Consider the following 18,241-nt stretch of genomic DNA (forward strand, 5'->3'; position numbering starts at 1 on the left):
TTATATTACTTCATTGTCTATGGTACTTTTTAGTAAAATGTTGTTTGCCTTCTCATTTTCTTTCAAAGTATAAGTGAAGCAGGGAAGAGGAAGATGGGGAAGAAAATAAGCTTTTATTAAGTACCTGTGCCTACCATGTGCCAGGCACTGTTCTAAGCATATTATGAAAGTGATAGTTCCCATTTTACAGATAATCCACAGAAAAATTAAGTAAATCAAGTCCAGTCATACAAATCCTCAGCAAAAATAAGCAAATTAAAAAGCAGATCTCCTACCTTCTATAAGTGTTCTTTCCATTAAACCAAATATTTTCATCTCTTTTCTAGGAACAAAATCTAAAATGGCACCCAAACCCCATAATTTTCCAGAAATTCATGGCAATGTGGCATAGCCGAAGAGTACTAGTCTAAGTCAAAAGGTCTGGGTTTGACTCTCAGCTCCTGTACTTATTAACCATCCTAACAGTGAGCAAGTCATTCAATCTCTATGAACTGCAATTTCTCCTTCTATAAAACAGGGATAATAATACTGGCACTACGTACCCACCTGCCTCACAAGTTTGAAAGGAAAGGACTTGGTGAACTGTAAAGTAACTAATATTTTTGTCTGTAATCCCCCTAATCTTGGTCCTGGGAAGCTGGGGCTAGTGGATCACTTAAACTCAGGAGTTCTGAGCTGAGGTCAGCCAAGTCAGTAGGATCCCTACATTAAGCACAACACCCATATTTTGCAGCAAAATAGGAAGGAATTTAGGTACAAGAATTGAATTCATTGGAAAGGTTATGGGATTAGGGCGAAAACCCTAAATCAGACATGTTGACAGAACCCCTATTTCACCCACTTCATTACTGGAGTTTGCTATTTAGTCATAATTTGTACCTAATACCTCCAAGCTTTGCCAACATTCCTTCTGAACTTTAGTGCAGAGCAGCTCAACTAAACTGTGGGTTATATTACACTAACACAGCTCGAACAAGCCTTCTAACAACTATGTGGATAAGCAATCTTCCCATTTTTTAAGAGAACATGCAATACGGATCTCATCAATGCTCTATCAATTCCTCCAGAAGATGAGAGATGTCAAATCAGAAAATCACTTGTTTACTTACAACTGAACAGCGAGGTATTTTGGCAAGAATCCCATCTTCTTCTGTTGCCCCATTGGGTCCAGTAGATTCTCTCCTCCTCTTCCTTGAATTCAATTTGGTTGAACATGGTGCATCCATTTCCTCTAACCTGGACACAGAAAAAGGAAGAGATTGCCTTCTTAGTGGGGAAGAAAAAGCAAGCTAACATTTCACTGACACCAGCAACAGATGTACTCAGCAAATGGTCAAATCCAAAGTGTACCTTTCTACAAGGGATGCCAGTTTCATTTGGCATACACAGCAATACTCAATAAGGCACAGCATCTGGCAGAAACAGTGAATGATGCCTCTGAAAGGGTGGTCATACCTTTATTCCTTTCACACGCCCAACAACTCCAACTGTATGCAGAAAATACACTGCATATTGTAGTTCACAAGAATCCATGTAGTAACACTGAATTTACATTCTTATTGTGGGTCAAAGACTAAAGTGCCTTGGCTTAAAAGGGATACTATGTAAGCTCTACTATTGCTCTTATCTGTGGCAAGAAAACTCTGGAGGTATGATGGGTGCACAGGAAGCCTGGTGAGTGTGGTCTAGTACAGAAAGAGGAAAAGGCCATGTCCCACCTCCCCCCCAAAATAAAAGCAAACGTCTAAGACATTTGCAATCTAGTCACTGAAGCTATACTTTGATCAATTTCACACTCTAATTCAATTTTTGTGTTCTGAGAATTCCCCTCAATACTGACAGTGAAGTAAGGTGCTGAAGCAAAGATAAAGGGAATCGTAAATAATTTCTTTAGCCTGGAACTTGATAAGAAAGGATTGAAATGTTTGATAAACAAAGCCCCATGTAACAAAAGTTAATATTGAAATAAGACCAGGGACAGAACCCAGAAAATGACACAGAGAAGGTAACCCCCCAGTGAGGACAGCCAGGCAGGCCGGCAACAAGCGGCCAGCACAGCTCTCTGAGAGTCGACCTCAGCCCCACTCAAGCCGGAGATATTAGCCCCAGGGCAGCCTGACCAACCGCCGGCTGGAGGGATTTCAGATCACCAACAGCTGTGGTTGTTTCCAGAATTATAAACCCATGGATGCCAAGGACAAAGTGAGAGGTCAGTGCAGTGTGGACTTTGGGACCTGGGAATTTGGACTGCGATCCGGACTTTGCCCTCAGGGCTAGAAGCCACTGAGGCGCCACAGCCGTGCAGCCACCACTACGTGGCAGCTTCAGCTCCTGGTCTGCAGATTGTGGAGGGATGAGGCAACCAGTCTGAGGGGTAATCGGTCTTGCTTTGATCTGCTTGGATCTGGATTGCTGTCTAGGGTAGAGGTCCTGGGGTGTGTGACCAGCTTGCCAGAGCATATGGAGGCATCAGAGAGGAAACCCAACTAATGCCTTTGGCAGCTGCCAAAACCCCAGCATTTGGGATAAAGATCCCCTCTCTGGAAGCAGAGTTCTACTGTGGCAAAAATCTCAAAAGGCAAGTAATTGAGTGGCAACATGAGTGGGCAAGGGAAGCAAAGCAAACAGACCAACTAACTTTACACTCCTATTTTGGGGACAAAAAGGATCAAAGCATGGAACAGGAGAAAGATGACAAAGTCAGAATTCCTGTACTTTGTACAGGCTTCCAAGAAAAATATGAGCTGGTTGCAGGCCATGGAAGAGCTTAAAAAGGATTTTGAAAATCAAATAAGAGAAGTGGAGGAAGAATTGGGAAGAGAAATGAGAACAATGCAAAAAAATTATGAAATGAGAGTCAACAACCTGACTGAAGAAAGTGACACCTTGGAAAATGGCTAACTCAGATGGCAAAAGAGGCTCAAAAGGGCAATGAGAAGAAGAATGCCTTAAAAAGCCAAATTTGCCAGATGGGAAAAATCTCCAAAGGTCGTTGAAGAGAATCATTCCTTCAGAATTAGACTGGAGCAAATAGAAGCTAGTGACTTTATGAGAAATCAAGATACTATTTAACAGATCCAAACAAATGAAAAAATAGAAGGCAATGTGAAATATCTCATGGGAAAAACCACTGACCTGGAAAATAGATCCAGGAGAGATCGTTTAAAAATTATTGGACTACCTGAAAGCCATGATCAAAAAAAGAACCTAGAAATCATCCTTCAAGAAATTCTCAAGGAAAACTGCCCTGATGTTTTAGAACCAGAGGGCAAAACAGAGGTTGAAAGAGTCCACCAATCACCTCCTGAAAAAGATCCCAAAAAGAAAACTCCTAGGAATATTATAGCCAGGTTCTGAGTTCCCAGATCAAGGAGAAAATATTACAAGCAGCCAGGAAGAAACAATTTGAATATTGTGGAAACACAATCAGGATAACTCAGGACCTGGCAGCTTCTACATTGAGGGATAGAAGGGCTTGGAATATGATATTCTGGAGGTCAAAGGAGCTGGGATTAAAACCAAGAATCACCTACCCAGTAAAACTGAGTATCATGTTTCAGGGGAAAATATGGTCATTCAGTGGAATAGAGGACTTTCAAGCATTCTTGATGAAAAAATCAGAGTTGAATAGAAAATTTCACATTCAGATACAAGAAGCAAGAGAAGCTTGAGAAGGTAAACAGGGAAAAGAAATCATAAGGAACTTATCAAAGTTGAACTACTTATATTCCTACATGGAAAAATGATAATTGTAACTTATAAAACTTTTCTCAGTATGAGAATAGTTGAAAGGAATAGAAATGTATATGTGTGTATGTATATATACATATATTTCTATATAGGAGGGTATATGGGCATGTGAATACATATATGAGTGTGTGTATATATGTCTAAAGGTATACATAGAGAGAAGGCACAGGACCAATTGAATAGGAAGGGATGATACTTAAAAGGTGAAATTAAGAGGTTAGAGAAGAATATAATGAGAGGAGATGGGGAGAGACAGAATGGGGTAAATTATCTCATATAGAAGAGGCAAGGGAAAATTGTTACAATGGAGGGGAAGAACAGGAAGACAAAAGGGAATGAGACAACCTTATTCTCATTGAATTTGGCTTAGGGAGGGAATGACATGCACACTAAACAGGGTATCTCACTCTACAGGAGAGTAGGGGGGAAGGGGATGAGAGGGGGGACAATGGAAGGGAGGGCTGGCTGGGGGGAGGGAAGTTGGAAGCACCCACTTTTTAAAAGGGACAGGATCAAAGCAGAGAACAGAACAAGTCGGAGGTGGGATAGAATGCAGGGAAATATAGTCAGTCTTCCACAATATATCCACTATGGAAATGTTTTGTGTAGCTAACTCATGTATAACCTATATTGAATTACTTGTCTTCCCAATGAAGGTGGGTGACAAGTGAGGAAGGGAAAGAATCTAGAATCCAAAGTTTTAAAATCAAATGTTTAAAAATATATATACATATTATTATTAATATTTTACATGTAACTAGGAAATGAGATATACAGGCACTGGGGCATAGAGATCCACCGTGCTCTACTGGAAAGTCGAAGGGGGAATGGGGGGAGATATGAGAAAGAGCAGATTGGGGGAGGGGATATTCAGTGGGAATGCTGATTTGGGGTGGTGGGTAGGGAAAACTGGGGAGAAAATTTGTAACTCAAAATCTTGTAGAAATGAATAATGTAAAATAAAATATGAAAAAGGAGAGAAAAAATAATACTATTATTACTACTAATAAATTGTTCAATAAATGTTTAAATGAAGTAAGCACAGGTCATTGTTAGAGAGATTACGATATGAAAAAAGAAATTGACATTTTCAAGAGGAAGAAATAAAAGGATCAAGAATATATTAATTATGGGGCAGCTAGGTGGCACAATGGATAGAGCACAGGCCTTGGAGTCAAGAGGACCTGAGTTCAAATCTGACCTCAGACCCTTGACATTTACTAGCTGTGTGACCCTGGGCAAGTCACTTAACCCAAATTGCCTTGGAGGGAAAAAGACTATATTCATTACTGTCTAGTAACACAGGTCCCCTGTAATATATATAGTTCCATATTTCTAACCTCTGTCTCTCTCTACCTCCCATTCATTCTTCCCTTCACCAAGTATTCACTGAGTTGCCATGATAAAACAATGGTAGGTGCTGTGGAAAATTTAAAAAACTATATGAGATAAAATCACTGCCCCCAAACATTTTTCTGCCGCTGCCTAGACTACCTTCTACCTAAGTCCTCTAGGTTGTCCCCCTTCTCACATAAATCTGAACTGCTCTTGCTCATTCTGCGCACCTCCTGAGCTAGCAGAACTGAAGCAACACTTACCATAATACAAATATACTGGGCTAGCCACAGGCAAAAGAAAACAAGGGCACCCAAGAATCTGTAGTTGTAAAAAGTAAAAGTATAGATGACCAGAAGAATGGGAGTAAAAAAAAGAATTTCAAGTATTTAATGAAACATAGCCTCAAACAAGTAACAAAGATTCTAGTCATGAATCAGCAAACTATAGTATGGCTATCAATGGCTGTACTAGCCATGGTTCTGTATAGCTAGTTCAACCTTAGGCAAAATCATGAAACAGGTAAAATCTGCCTTTAACATCCTTCTCTTGGAAGCTCATTAAGTATTCCTTACTAAGGGATAATTAAAGCATTAGTTGATAAGGTTCAAGATAGTACCCCTCTCAGGGATATTTGCATTTTTTTTAAAAATGACCCTAAGACCAACAAATCAGCAGCCAAAAGACTACCAACTAGACAGTGTCCCTTTGTGTGCAGGCCTCCTCCCCACCCTTTCCCACAAAGAGTAAGCTTGCTCTTGCCTAGTACAGTGCCTGCAAACCCTTATGAAATGAACAGCCTGAGCACATCCTGTGCAGGAGCTCTGAGTGGAGGGCTACAACAGAGAACCTGTACCTCTCATGAGGAACTGACTACAAGGATGACTTGACAAGTCAACTACAAAGTCTAGTTGTCACAAGAATAACTTTCTATGGACACAATGTCCACCAGCTGTTACAAAACACAGACCCTCAACACACATACACACACACACACACACACACACACGTTCTCTCTGTCTCTCTCTCTCTCTCTCTCTGTCTCTTTCCCTGTCTCTCTCTCTCTCTCAACTGACAGGTGTTCTACTACTCAGAAAACTGTTTCTAATTAGTGAATGTTTTGGATAAAGCCTGATAAACCAACTCCTCTACCCAAAGGACACAACTCAGGGTGACTTTGGAGGTGAAGTTTTCTACCTTAACTTTGGTCACAGAGCAAGGGTTCTTCACCTTTTTTATGTCTGGATCCATTCTCAGAATCACGTTTTTAAATGAATAAAATAAAATATGCAGGATTACAAAGGAAACTAATTATGCTGAAATACAATTATCAAAATTAAAAAAAAACAAATTCGGATGCCAAATGAAGAACTCCTCTTAGAGACAGCACACCCACCTACACCTTGTCTGAAGTTAAAGGGAAACGAAAATTTAGTTCATTATGTTACTTTTCTCTTAATTTTGTGTCCTAATTAAATGTATTTCTGTTTTAAAAACTGACACTCTCTCCAATACCAGACGGCCAGATGGTAGAGCACAAACTATGTGGCCTGAGAGCATTCCAAAGACCCACCATATAAAAGACAGCTTGGAACCAATTAATTCCCTTGATCTTTAGACCATACAATACTAGAGTTTAAACAAACAGAAAATGAACAACACAAAGAATTATAATTTTAAAAAACACTCCAGTGGGAAATTGGAAATGAAAGACAGGAATTATGTAATTATAGCCAAGATAAATTTTGCCCCCACTAAAAAAATACACACAAAAAATTATGGCAACCACTAGCATTATTAACCTCAAACAAAGTCTCTTGGATTTTCTGTTAATGGTAGTACTTACTAAATTTGTATTTCAACTTAGTATCTTTTGAAGGATACTCTCTAAATCCCATATAGAAAAGACCTCCACATCAACACATAGAAAGTAGGTCTTAAGTCTGATCTTCAAAGTTTAGTGCTATGCTCTGAATGGAAGAAACACTTTTGCTTTTAAAAATCCAAGTCACAGACTTCAACTTGGGAAGAATGGGGTTTCACTAAAAGTATAAAGGGGCAAACACATTTGCATGAATATTTATGGATTTTTATCAGACTATAAATATATTTGTTAATAGGAAATGAAAGTAATACACAAACTGCTAAGGTAGATATTATTATTCTGCTGTTCTGGAGGCCAAAGATGTTCACTACTAATGTCAACATTAAAAAACTATAATTATGTACCTTTAAGAACCATTGGAAGAAAAAAACTTAAAAGTTCCAGCAGATGGAGACGTTACCTCAAGAAAAAACTGTTCAGGAGTAAAGTAAGTAATAACATTCTTCATTTTCTAGAACAAGAAGTGAGGGTGGTTTTCCTTTTAAAAGTGGCATTCAGAAAGCACTGGCCCCGTCCCCAAATCCTATACACCTAAACTTTAGGTAAGAATTAAAATTTTTTAAAATATATTCTGCAACATTTACCTATGTTGAAAAGCAGCATGTTATGGTAGAAAAAGCAATACACCTGAATTAGATGGAGGGGGTTGGAGAAAGGAAAGAGGAGAGGAGAGGAGGAAGAGGGAAGGGAAGGAACAACAGAGAGGGAGGAAAAGAGTGGGAAGGAAGAGGGGGAAGGAAGAGGGGGAAGGAGAAAGGGGGCAGGAAGGCAAAGAGGAAGGGGAAGAAAGGAGAAAAGGGAAAGAAGAAGAGACAAGGTGGCACTTTTAATCTATCTTTAAAAATGTGGCTATTAGATTAAGTGATCACTAAGGTCCCTTCCAGTTCTAAAACTGAATTTTGGTTAACAAGTGTGGATCAAGGACTCAAATGGGGTCATGAACTGACAGACACAATTGAAGCAACTAAACAATGACAACAAAAGCACATTATATCACTTCTAAGAGAAAATAACAATTTTTGTCATATGCCTCAAAGAAAGAGGAAAAGGATCCACATATTAAAAAAACTTATAGCAGCTTTGTTTGTAGTAAAAAACTAGAAACTAAGCCACTGCCTAAATAACAAGGAATGGCTGAACAACAATAGTATATGGATGTAATGGAATACTATTGTGCCATAAGAAATTATGGGATGGACAATTTCAGAGAAACTTGGGGAAATATAAGAACTGATACAGAACAAAATGAGCAGAACCAAGAAAACAATTTATATAGTTACAATAATGTGAAGGAAAACAACTGTGAAAGACTTAAGAATTTTGATCAATGCAATGATCAACCATAACTCCAGAGGATAAATGATGAAGCATGCCCCCATCCTCCCCCAACTCCCACTTCTGAAGAGAGGTGCAGAATGATTTATATATAAAAGAAGGAGTTCAAATACCAAGTAACCAATGTCAGAACTACAGAAGACTTGGAAGCTTCTACCATAAATGAGAGGAGAGCTTAGAATACAATATTTCAAAATGCAGAAGACATGGCAAAAAATACATAAGACAAAACAATAACTTACCCTGCAAAACTGAGGGGGGAAATGCGCCTTTAATAGAATAAAGGACTTTTGATCATCTTTGATAAAAAGTTAAAGCTGAGTAAAAACTGTGAGAAAAAAAAAAGTATGAGAATTCAGAGAAACCTAGAAAGATAAATTTATCTGAGCAACTGGAAATGGCTATATGATGATGTGGTATTAGCATTCAAATAGTGGGAGGGGAAAAAAAGGGTCCCTTCAGAACTGTAGTGTTTTCAAAAGGCATTGAAAGTTAAATAAGAAAAACAAGAGGACTTGTTCCATTCTGTTTTAAGGGAGTGGACGAAAAAGAGTAAAAGAAATATAATAGTGTACAAAGGAGGAAGAAAGGGGGCATGGAATTTACTGTTTCTCAGAACTGGTTTGAGTGAAAAGAGTATAAAGGAAGGGATGGGGAGAACAGGCATCAGACTTAAATCACTCTTATCTGAAATGAACAAAGGAAAGTTAAGCTCTCTCTCACATACATACACAATATATAGTATAGATAGTGCAGAATTATATAATATGGGGTAGTTAGGTGAAAAGCACCGGCCCTAGAGTCAGGAGGACCTGAGTTCAAATGCGCCCTCAGACACTTAACATTTACTAGCCGTGTGACCTTGGGCAAGTCACTTAACCCCAACTGCTCTGCCTTCCCCCCTCCCAAAAAATTAGAATTACATTAAATGGCAGAGATATATATCAAATGGATAACAAGAGGGGAAGGAGAAAAGGAGGATAATATCTAACAAGTAATACTCACAAGAAAAATAAACTGCGGTATCAAGTGAGAGGGGAATTAAAGAGAAAAAAAAAGAACTAGTATCTAAGGGAACACCCATCAATGGGAGAGAGAATGAACAAACTGTGGTGTATCAATGTGTTCCTTAAGTAATAACAAAAGAATCAATTTCAGAGAATCCTGGACAATATAAACTGATACAGAATGAAGTAAGCAGAAGCAGAACAATGAACAATTTCTGCAAACACAATAACCATGCAGAAAAACAACTCTGAAAGACATATAAGAAAGCTAATCAAATGCAATGACAACTAAGTCTCCAGAGGACATCCAATGAAGCTTGTTACCTCTTGGAGAATCAATGAACTTAAGATAAAGAGAGAGAGAGATGCATTTTTGGACACAGCCACTGCATGTATTGCTTGACAATACTTGTTTGTTAGAACATTTTTTTCATTTTCTTTTTCCCATCTTTTTAATAGGGGAGGGACTGTAGGGATGGGGGTTAACAATATGATTATTTTTTTTTTAAGCAATCAGGATTAAGTAACTTGCTCAAGGTTACACCGGAGGGACTCCAGATCAGCAGTAGCTGTGGCCGTTTCCAGATTCATCACCACATAGATGCGAAGGACAAAGTGAGAGGTCAGTGCAGTCTGGACTTTGGGATCCAGTAAGTGGGAGTGCATCAGCCGAGGGCAAGAAGCTGCTGAGACACTCGGCACAGCCAGCCAGCGCCATGTGGCAGCTTCAGCTCCTGGCCTGCAGAGTGTAGGGGGACCAAGAGACCATTGCTCTTGCTTTAACCTGCTTGGATCTGGATTGCAGTCTAGGGTGAAAGTCCTGGGGTCTGTGTCCAGCTTGCCAGAGTGTGTGGAAGCCTCAGAGAGGGCACCCATCTAATACCTCCAGCAGCTGAGAAAACCCCAGCATTTGGGATGAAAGCTCCCCTGTCTGGTGGCAGAGTCCTACTGTGGCAAAAAGCCCAGGGGTCAAGTGACTGAGGGGCAACATGACCAGGCAAAGGAAACAAAGCAGACAGAAGATTCCAACATTACACTCCTATTTTGGGAACAAAAAGGTGCATGGAACAGGAGGAAGACAAAGAAGTCAGAATACCTGCACCAAAAGCTTCAAAGGAAAATACAAGCTGGTTACAAGCCATAGAGGATCTTAAGAAGCAGATAAGAGAAGTAGAGGAAAAACTGGGAAGAGAAATGAGAACAATGCAAGAAAATTATGAAATGAAAGTCAACAGCCTGACAGGAAAATCACACCTTAGAAAATAGACTAATTCAAATGGCAAAAGAGGCTCAAAAAGGCAATGAGGAGAAGAATGCCTTAAAAAGCCAAATTTGCCAGATGGAAAAAGAATCTCAAAAGGTCACTGAAGACAATCATTGCTTCAGAATTAAATTGGAGCAAATGGAAGCTAATGACTTTATGAGAAATCAAGATGCTGTTAAACAGATCCAAACGAATGAAAGAATAGAAGGCAATGTGAAATATCTCATGGGAAAAACCACTGACCTGCAAAATAGATCTAGGAGAGATAATTTAAAAATTATTGGACTACCTGAAAGCCATGATCAAAAAAAGAATCTAGAAATCATTCTCCTGGCAGTTCTCAAAGAAAACTGCCCTGATGTTTTAGAACCAGAAGGCAAAATAGAGGTTGAAATAATCCACCGATCACCACCTGAAAAAGATCCCAACAAGAAAACTCCTAGGAATATTATAGCCAGGTTCCAGAATTCCCAGATAAGGAGAGAATATTACAAGCAGCCAGGAAGAAACAATTTGAATGTTGTGGAAACACAATCAGGATAACCCAGGATCTGGCAGCTTCTACACTGAGGGATCAAAGGGCTTGGAATATGATACTCTGGAGGTCAAAGGAGCTGGAATTAAAAACAAGAATCACCTACCCAGCAAAACTGAGTATCATGTTTCAGGGGAAAATATGGTCATTCAGTGGAATAGAGGACTTTCAAGCATTCTTGATGAAAAAACCAGAGTTGAATAGAAAATTTCACATTCAGATACAAGAAGCAAGAGAAGCATGAGAAGGTAAACAGGAAAAAGAAATCATAAGGAACTTATCAAAGTTGAACTATTAACATTCCTATGTGAAAAAACAATAATTGTAACTGATGAAACTTTTCTCAGTATGAAAATAGTTGAAGGTAATAGAAATATATATATGTCTATATATGAGGGTAATGGGCATATGAATACATATGTGAATATGTGTATATATGTTTACAGGTATACATAGATAGAGGGCACAGGACCAATTTAACAGGAAGGGATGATACTTAAAAGGTAAAATTAAAAGGTGAGAGAGGAATATAATGAGAGAAGACTGGGAGAGACAGAATGGGGTAAACTATCTCATAGAGAAGAGGCAAGGGAAAATGGTTATAATGGAGGGGAAGAATAGGAAGGCAAAAGGGAATGGGTCAACCTTATTCTCATTGAATTTGGCTTGGGGAGGGAATGAAATACACACTAAATAGGGTATCTCACCCTACAGGCGGAATAGGGGGGAAGGGTATGAGAGGGGGGATGATGGAAGGAAGGGCAGGCTGGGGGGGGGAGGGAAGTTGGAAGCACCCACTTTTGAAAAGGGACAGAATCAAAGTAGAGAATAGAAAAAGTGGGAGGTGGGATGGAAATATAGTCAGTCTTTTACAATATATCTACTATGTTATTGTTTTGCATTAGCTACACATGTACAACCTATACTGAACTGCTTATCTTCCCAGTAGGTGTGAGTGACAAGGGAGGAAGGGAATGAATCTGGAATTCAGAGTTTTAAAATCAAATGCTTAAATATATATATATATATATATATATATATATATATATATATATATATATATATATACACATACACACACACACGCACACACACACACACACACACACACACACACACACACACACACACTATTATTAATACTATTTTACATGTAGTTGGGAAATAAGATATACAGGCACTAGGGCATAGAGATCCATCATGCCCTACTGGAAAAGTCTAAAGGGGTATGGGATAAAATATGGGAGCATATTGGAGGAGGGGATATATCCTGTGGGACTGCTATTTTGGGGCGGTGGGTAGGGGAAAAACACGGAGAAGATTTGTAACTCAAAATCTGGCGGAAATGAATGATGTAAATCAGAAGTTAATAAAGCATTTGAAAAAATGGAAAAACAAAACAAAACAAAAAAATAAGTCCCCAAGTTCCTACAAATTCTCATCAAAATTTAGCTACATTTTATGGCTAGGGTATTTTGGCCCTTCTCTAATCATACCATTTATTTCACAAGTTTCTTTGATAACAAGGTCTTATAGTCAAGACAAGAACTTACTGGAATTTATAAAAGTATTCCCAATAGATAAATGGTGAAAGGATAAGAGGAGGGAGTTTTCAAAGGAAGAAAAGTTATTATCAAAAGCCATCTAAAAAAATTATCTTACTGAGTAATAATTAGAAAACTGCATATTAAAGCAGTTTTGAGGTTTTATTTCACATACATTTAGGCTGGTAAAAAAAAAAAAAAACAAGACAAATGTTGGAGGGCCTGCAGGAAAAGAGCTACAGAAATATACTGTTGGTGGAGCTGTGAAATGGTACAGTCATTTTGGAAACTAATTTAGAACTCTGCCCCCCAAATTATCAAAGAATGCATATATCCTTTGATTCAGCTATTAGACCTGTGCCTGCAAATAAGTCAAAGAAAATGGAAAAGAACTATATACAATAATATTTATTGCTGTTCTTTCTCATGATAGCCCCAAACTGAAAAATAAGGAGGTGACCAGCCTTTGGGAGATGTTTAAACAAATTATTTCCTAGAAAGAACTTGCCACCAAAGTGCTTGGCACTGACATCAGAAAGTGAAAAGATCTCACCAGTGGAAATGACCCTTAAAAAGAAGCATCTGTTTTGCCATTAAGGACCATGGGATTTTTCCATTTGGCTCGCAGATTGTTGTTGTCTTTCCTTCTTTAAAAAAAAAAAAAACAACTATTTTTAGTTTTCAACATTCATTTCCACAAGATTTTGAGTTACAAATTTTCTCCCCGTCTTTTGCCAATCCCCACCACAAGATAGCAAGCATACTGGATACCCTTCCCCAATCTGTTCTTTCTTATATACTTTCCCATCCCCCTGCCAACTTTCCAGTAGGACAAGATGGATTTCTATACCCCAGTGCCTATATAGCTTATTTCCCAGTTGCATGTAAAAAAAGAATTTTTTTTAACATTTGTTTTTAAAACGTTGATTTCCAGATTCTTTCCCTTCTTCCCTCCTCACCCACCCCTACTGGGAAGACAAGCAATTTAAGACAGGTTGTACATGTATAGTTATGGAAAACATTTCCATAGTACTTATATTGTGAAAGACTGTATTCCCCTCCATCCTATCCCACCCTCCCACTTATACTATTTTCTCCTTTGACCCTGTCCCTTTTCAAAAGTGTTTGCTTCTAACTACCCTCTCGCACAATCTGCCCACCCTTCTATCAGACCCCCTCTTATCCCCTTCCCCCCTACTTTCCTGTAGGGTAAGATACTCAATTGAGTGTGTATATTATTCCCTCCTTAAGCCAAATTCAATGAGAGTAAGGTTGATCCATTCCCTTTCACCTTCCTGCTCTTCCCCTTCACTGTAACAGTTTTCTCTTACCTCTTTTATATAAAATAATTTACCCTATTCTATCTTTCCCTTTCTCCTCCCAATATATTCCACTGTCACCTCTTAATTTTATTTTTTAGATACCATCCCTTCATATTCAGCTGATCCTGTGCCCTCTATGTATACATGTACACACATATACACATACTCACATACACATTTATATACACTTACACCCTCCTATAAATACATATATACATATATATACACATATATAAACAGACACACACGTATATATTCCCTTCAACTATCCTGATTTTTCATCAAGATTGTTTGAAAGTCTTCTATTTTACTGAATGACCATATTTTTCCCTGAAACATGATACTTAGTTTTGCTGGGTAGGTGATTCTTAATTTTAATCCAAGCTCCTTTGACCTCTGGAATATCAAATTCCAAGTCCTTCTATCCCTCAATGCAGAAGCTGCTAGATCCTGTGTTATCCTGATTGTGTTTCCACAATATTCAAATTGTTTCTTCCTGGCTGCATGTAATATTTTCTCCTTGATCTGGGAACTCTGGAATTTGGCTATAATATTCCTAGGAGTTTTCTTTTTGGGATCTTTTTCAAGAGGTGATCAGTGAATTCTTTCAATTTCTATTTTGCCCTCTAGTTCTAAAATATCAGGGCAATTTTCCTTGAGAATTTCTTGAAGGATGATTTCTGGGTTCTTTTTTTTTTATCATGGCTTTCAGGTAGTCCAATAATTTTCAAATTATCTCTCCTGGATCTATTTTCCAGGTCAGTGGTTTTTCCAATAAAATATTTCACATTGCCTTCTATTTTTTTCATTTGTTTGGATCTGTTTTATAGTATCTTGATTTCTCATAAAGTCATGAGCTTCCATTTCCTTCCATTTGAAGGAATTATTCTCTCCAGTAAGGTTTTTTTGGGGAGGGAGGGCAATTGGGGTTAAGTGACTTGCCCAAGGTCACATGGCTAATTTTTGTGTTAAGTATCTGAGGCTGGATTTGAAATCAGGTCCTCCTGACTCCAGGGCCAGTGCTCTATTCACTGTGCCACCTAGCCACCCCTCCAGTGAGTTTTTAAAATGCCTTTTTCATCTGGCCAATTTGGCTTTTTAAGGCAAAATTTTTCTCCTCACTGGCTTTTTGGGCCTCTTTTACCATTTAAGTTAGTCTATTTTTTAAGGTGTTATTTTCTTCAGTATTTTTGGGGGTCTCCTTTTAGCAGACTGTTGAGTTGCTTTTCGTTATTTTCTTGCATCATTCTCATTTCTCTTCCCAATTTTTCCTCTACTTCTCTTACTTGATTTTCAAAATCCTTCTTGAGCTCCTCCACAGCTTGAGATCAATTCATATTTTTCTTGGAGGCTTCTGATGCAGGAGTTTTGACTTTGCTGTCTTCTTCTAGTTTCATGTTTTGATCCTCTTTGTCCTCCCAAAAAAGATTCTATGGTCTGATTGTGCTTCCTCTGTTTGCTCATCTTGCCATCAATTACCTGACTTTTGAACTCTTTGCCACAGTAGAACTCTGCTTCCAGAGTGTATAGAGCTGTTGTCCCAAATTTCTGAGGTTTTGCACATCTGTTGTCAGAGATATTGTCAGAGCTATGAAGAGGGCACCCTCTCTACAGCCACCACAAGCTCTGGCACACTAGCATTCCTCACCCGAGGACCACCCAAGACTGAAACCCAGATCCAAACAGGTCAAAGCAAGAGCGATTACCCTCTGAATGGTCGCTTGGTCCCCCTATGATCTGCAGGCCAGGAGGTCTGGAGACAGCCACACGGCAGCAGCTGCAGCCGTGCTGCCACCTCTGTCGCCCTGGGCGCAGGAGCTGGACTGTGCTCTCCTCTCATCCAGTTCCAACAGAGTTCCCTACTGACCTTTTACATTCTCTTTGGTGTTTATGGGTTGAGAAGTCTGGAAAGCGCCACAGCTGCCATTGATGTACTCTCCTGAAGTCTTGTCTTTCCTTCTTGAAGAGGACCAAGGCATCAGGAAGATGATGTCATGGCAAGTAAACTGCATTTAAGTGAGGGAGGGCTGTGAAAAGTCATTTTCTCTCTGAACCTCTCTCCTCTGAACCATCTGGGTCCAGTGGCAAGATGTAGATCAGGACAACTGGAGATGGCCCCAGATGTGGTGGGAGACTCCTAGATCTCAGTTTGCAAGGAACTTACAGATTAAACAACAGCAGCAGCATTTATATAGCACTCTAAAGACTCCAAAGTGTTTTATAAATATTATCTCATCTTATCCTAACAAAAACTCTGGGAGGTAGATGCTAGTATATAATCCCCATTTTACAGATGAGGACACTGATTATGACACTGGTAAAAGGATTAAGAAACTTTACAGATGAGGACAGTGATTAAGAGAAGTTAAATGACTTACCCAGGGTCACAAAGTGTCTGAGATTGAGTTTTAACTCAGGTTTTCCTGACTCCAAGTACTGCATCACCCAGCCATCTATATATTCATATGGGTTGTCTTCCCCATTAGAATCTGATCTTATTAATAACATGGACTGTTTCTTACTTTTCTATGTGTAATCTCAGTGCTTAGCAAGTACTGTGGACATAATGAGGGCTTAATGCTTTATCCATTTGTTATCTTAATTTAATAGAGTATTACTCTGCCATAATGATGAAATGGACAGTTTCCAAGAAAACTGTGAAAACCTCTATAAACTGATGAAGAGCAAATTGAGCAGAACCTAGGAGAACAATTTATACAATGACAATAATACTATAAAAAACAAACAAGTATGAAAGATTTTAGAAGTCTGAACAATATACAATGAAATTCATAATGTCCAGAGAACTAAAGATGAAACATGCACACTTTACCTCCTGCCAGAGAGGTAATAAACTGAAATGCAGACACACATTTTCTGGCATGGCTAACGTGGGGATTTGTTTTGCTGGGCTGTGTGTACGACAAAAGTTTTCTTTGTCAAAGCATTTTGCTCTTCTTGATGGAGGGAGCAGTTGGAGAGACAGAGTACTCTGTCGTTGAGTAGTTTCAGTCCTGTCTGACTCTTTATGATCCTATTTGGGGTTTTCTTGGTAGCAATAATAGAGTAATTTGCCATTTCCTTCTCCAGCTCATTTTACAGATGAGAAAACGGAGGAAAACAGGGTTAAATGACTTGCCCAGAGAATAAGGGCCTCAGGCAACATCTGAACTCATATCTCCTTGACTCCAGGTACAGAACTCTATCTACTGCACTATCTAGATGACTTCTAAAAATAATTTTTTTTTTAATCATATGGGGCAGGTAGGTGGTGCAGTGAATAGAGCACTGGGCCTAGAGTCAGGAGGACCTGAGTTCAAATCCAGCCTCAGACACTCAACACTTACCAGCCGTGTGACTTTGGGCAAGTCACTTAACCCCAACTGCCCTGCCTTACCCCCTCCAAAAAGCCAAAAAACAAACAAAAAAAACCTCATACCATTTACTCTACATTTGTAAAGCTAATTTAACTTCACAAAAGTGCTTCCCCAAAAGACAAATAATGATCTTCTTATGACCAAATCAAAAGGCTTTTCTTTATTCAATCTTTGTAGACCTGTTCATCTTCTTATATTGCTAAGCCCTCCTCTTTCCTCATTGACCTGCCCAGTTTCCAGTCTATGCTCTATGCTCTCTTGTTCTTCTTCTTTATCTGTAACCATCACTTTCCTGTCTCCTTTGATACCTCCTCTTCCTGACCAGCCTCAGGGTAAATGTTTCCCAAGACTCTACTTCTCTCTATACTTCTCCCCTTCAACCATCTATTTACTCTCAAAGCTTTAGCTGGTGCCTCAACCCAGATGGCCTGGCAAATCTTCATGGTTAGCCCCAACATTATTCCTGAACTTCAGACCCATATTTCTAAAATCATATAAGACATCTACCTCCACTTACATCTCTTGTCTCAAAAATCAACATATCTCAAATGAACTTATTGTTCTTCCCCCAACATTGCTCTTCCTTCTGTCGTCACTATATCTGCCTGTGAAATCACCATTCACCCTATTTCCCATGGAATCACCTCCAGTGTTTCCCTGTACCCTCTTCCTCTGACTGGTTGGTTCCTCCCAGAATCCCAATTTTAAGTAAAGTGTCTTTACTTGGCCAGCCATGTCTTCATTCCTCTCCAGGCTCCAAATAGCAGCTACCTTCCATTCCTCTTCCCCTCCACACCCTCCCAATACACTCATATTCCTTTAGCTTCCTATTCTGAATTCATCTTCCCCTATTAGAATGTAAGACTTTTGAGGGCAAAGGCTATTTC

General features: G+C 39.0%; 1 protein-coding gene across 1 annotated transcript in view; it reads right to left on the reverse strand.

Moving 5' to 3' along the window:
- LOC138143747 (choline-phosphate cytidylyltransferase A) overlaps positions 1–18,241 on the reverse strand; it is an 84,501-nt gene that overhangs the window by 27,773 nt on the left and 38,487 nt on the right. The window contains exon 6 of the mRNA XM_069065018.1: positions 1,110–1,236. Within this exon, the coding sequence (XP_068921119.1) occupies positions 1,110–1,236 (127 nt within the window). The remainder of the gene's footprint in view (positions 1–1,109; positions 1,237–18,241) is intronic.

This window comes from Petaurus breviceps, unplaced genomic scaffold, assembly GCF_028583685.1.
Source record: "Petaurus breviceps papuanus isolate PSGF00001 unplaced genomic scaffold, PetGlider_PUasm1.0 90654, whole genome shotgun sequence".
Lineage (NCBI taxonomy): Eukaryota > Metazoa > Chordata > Mammalia > Diprotodontia > Petauridae > Petaurus > Petaurus breviceps.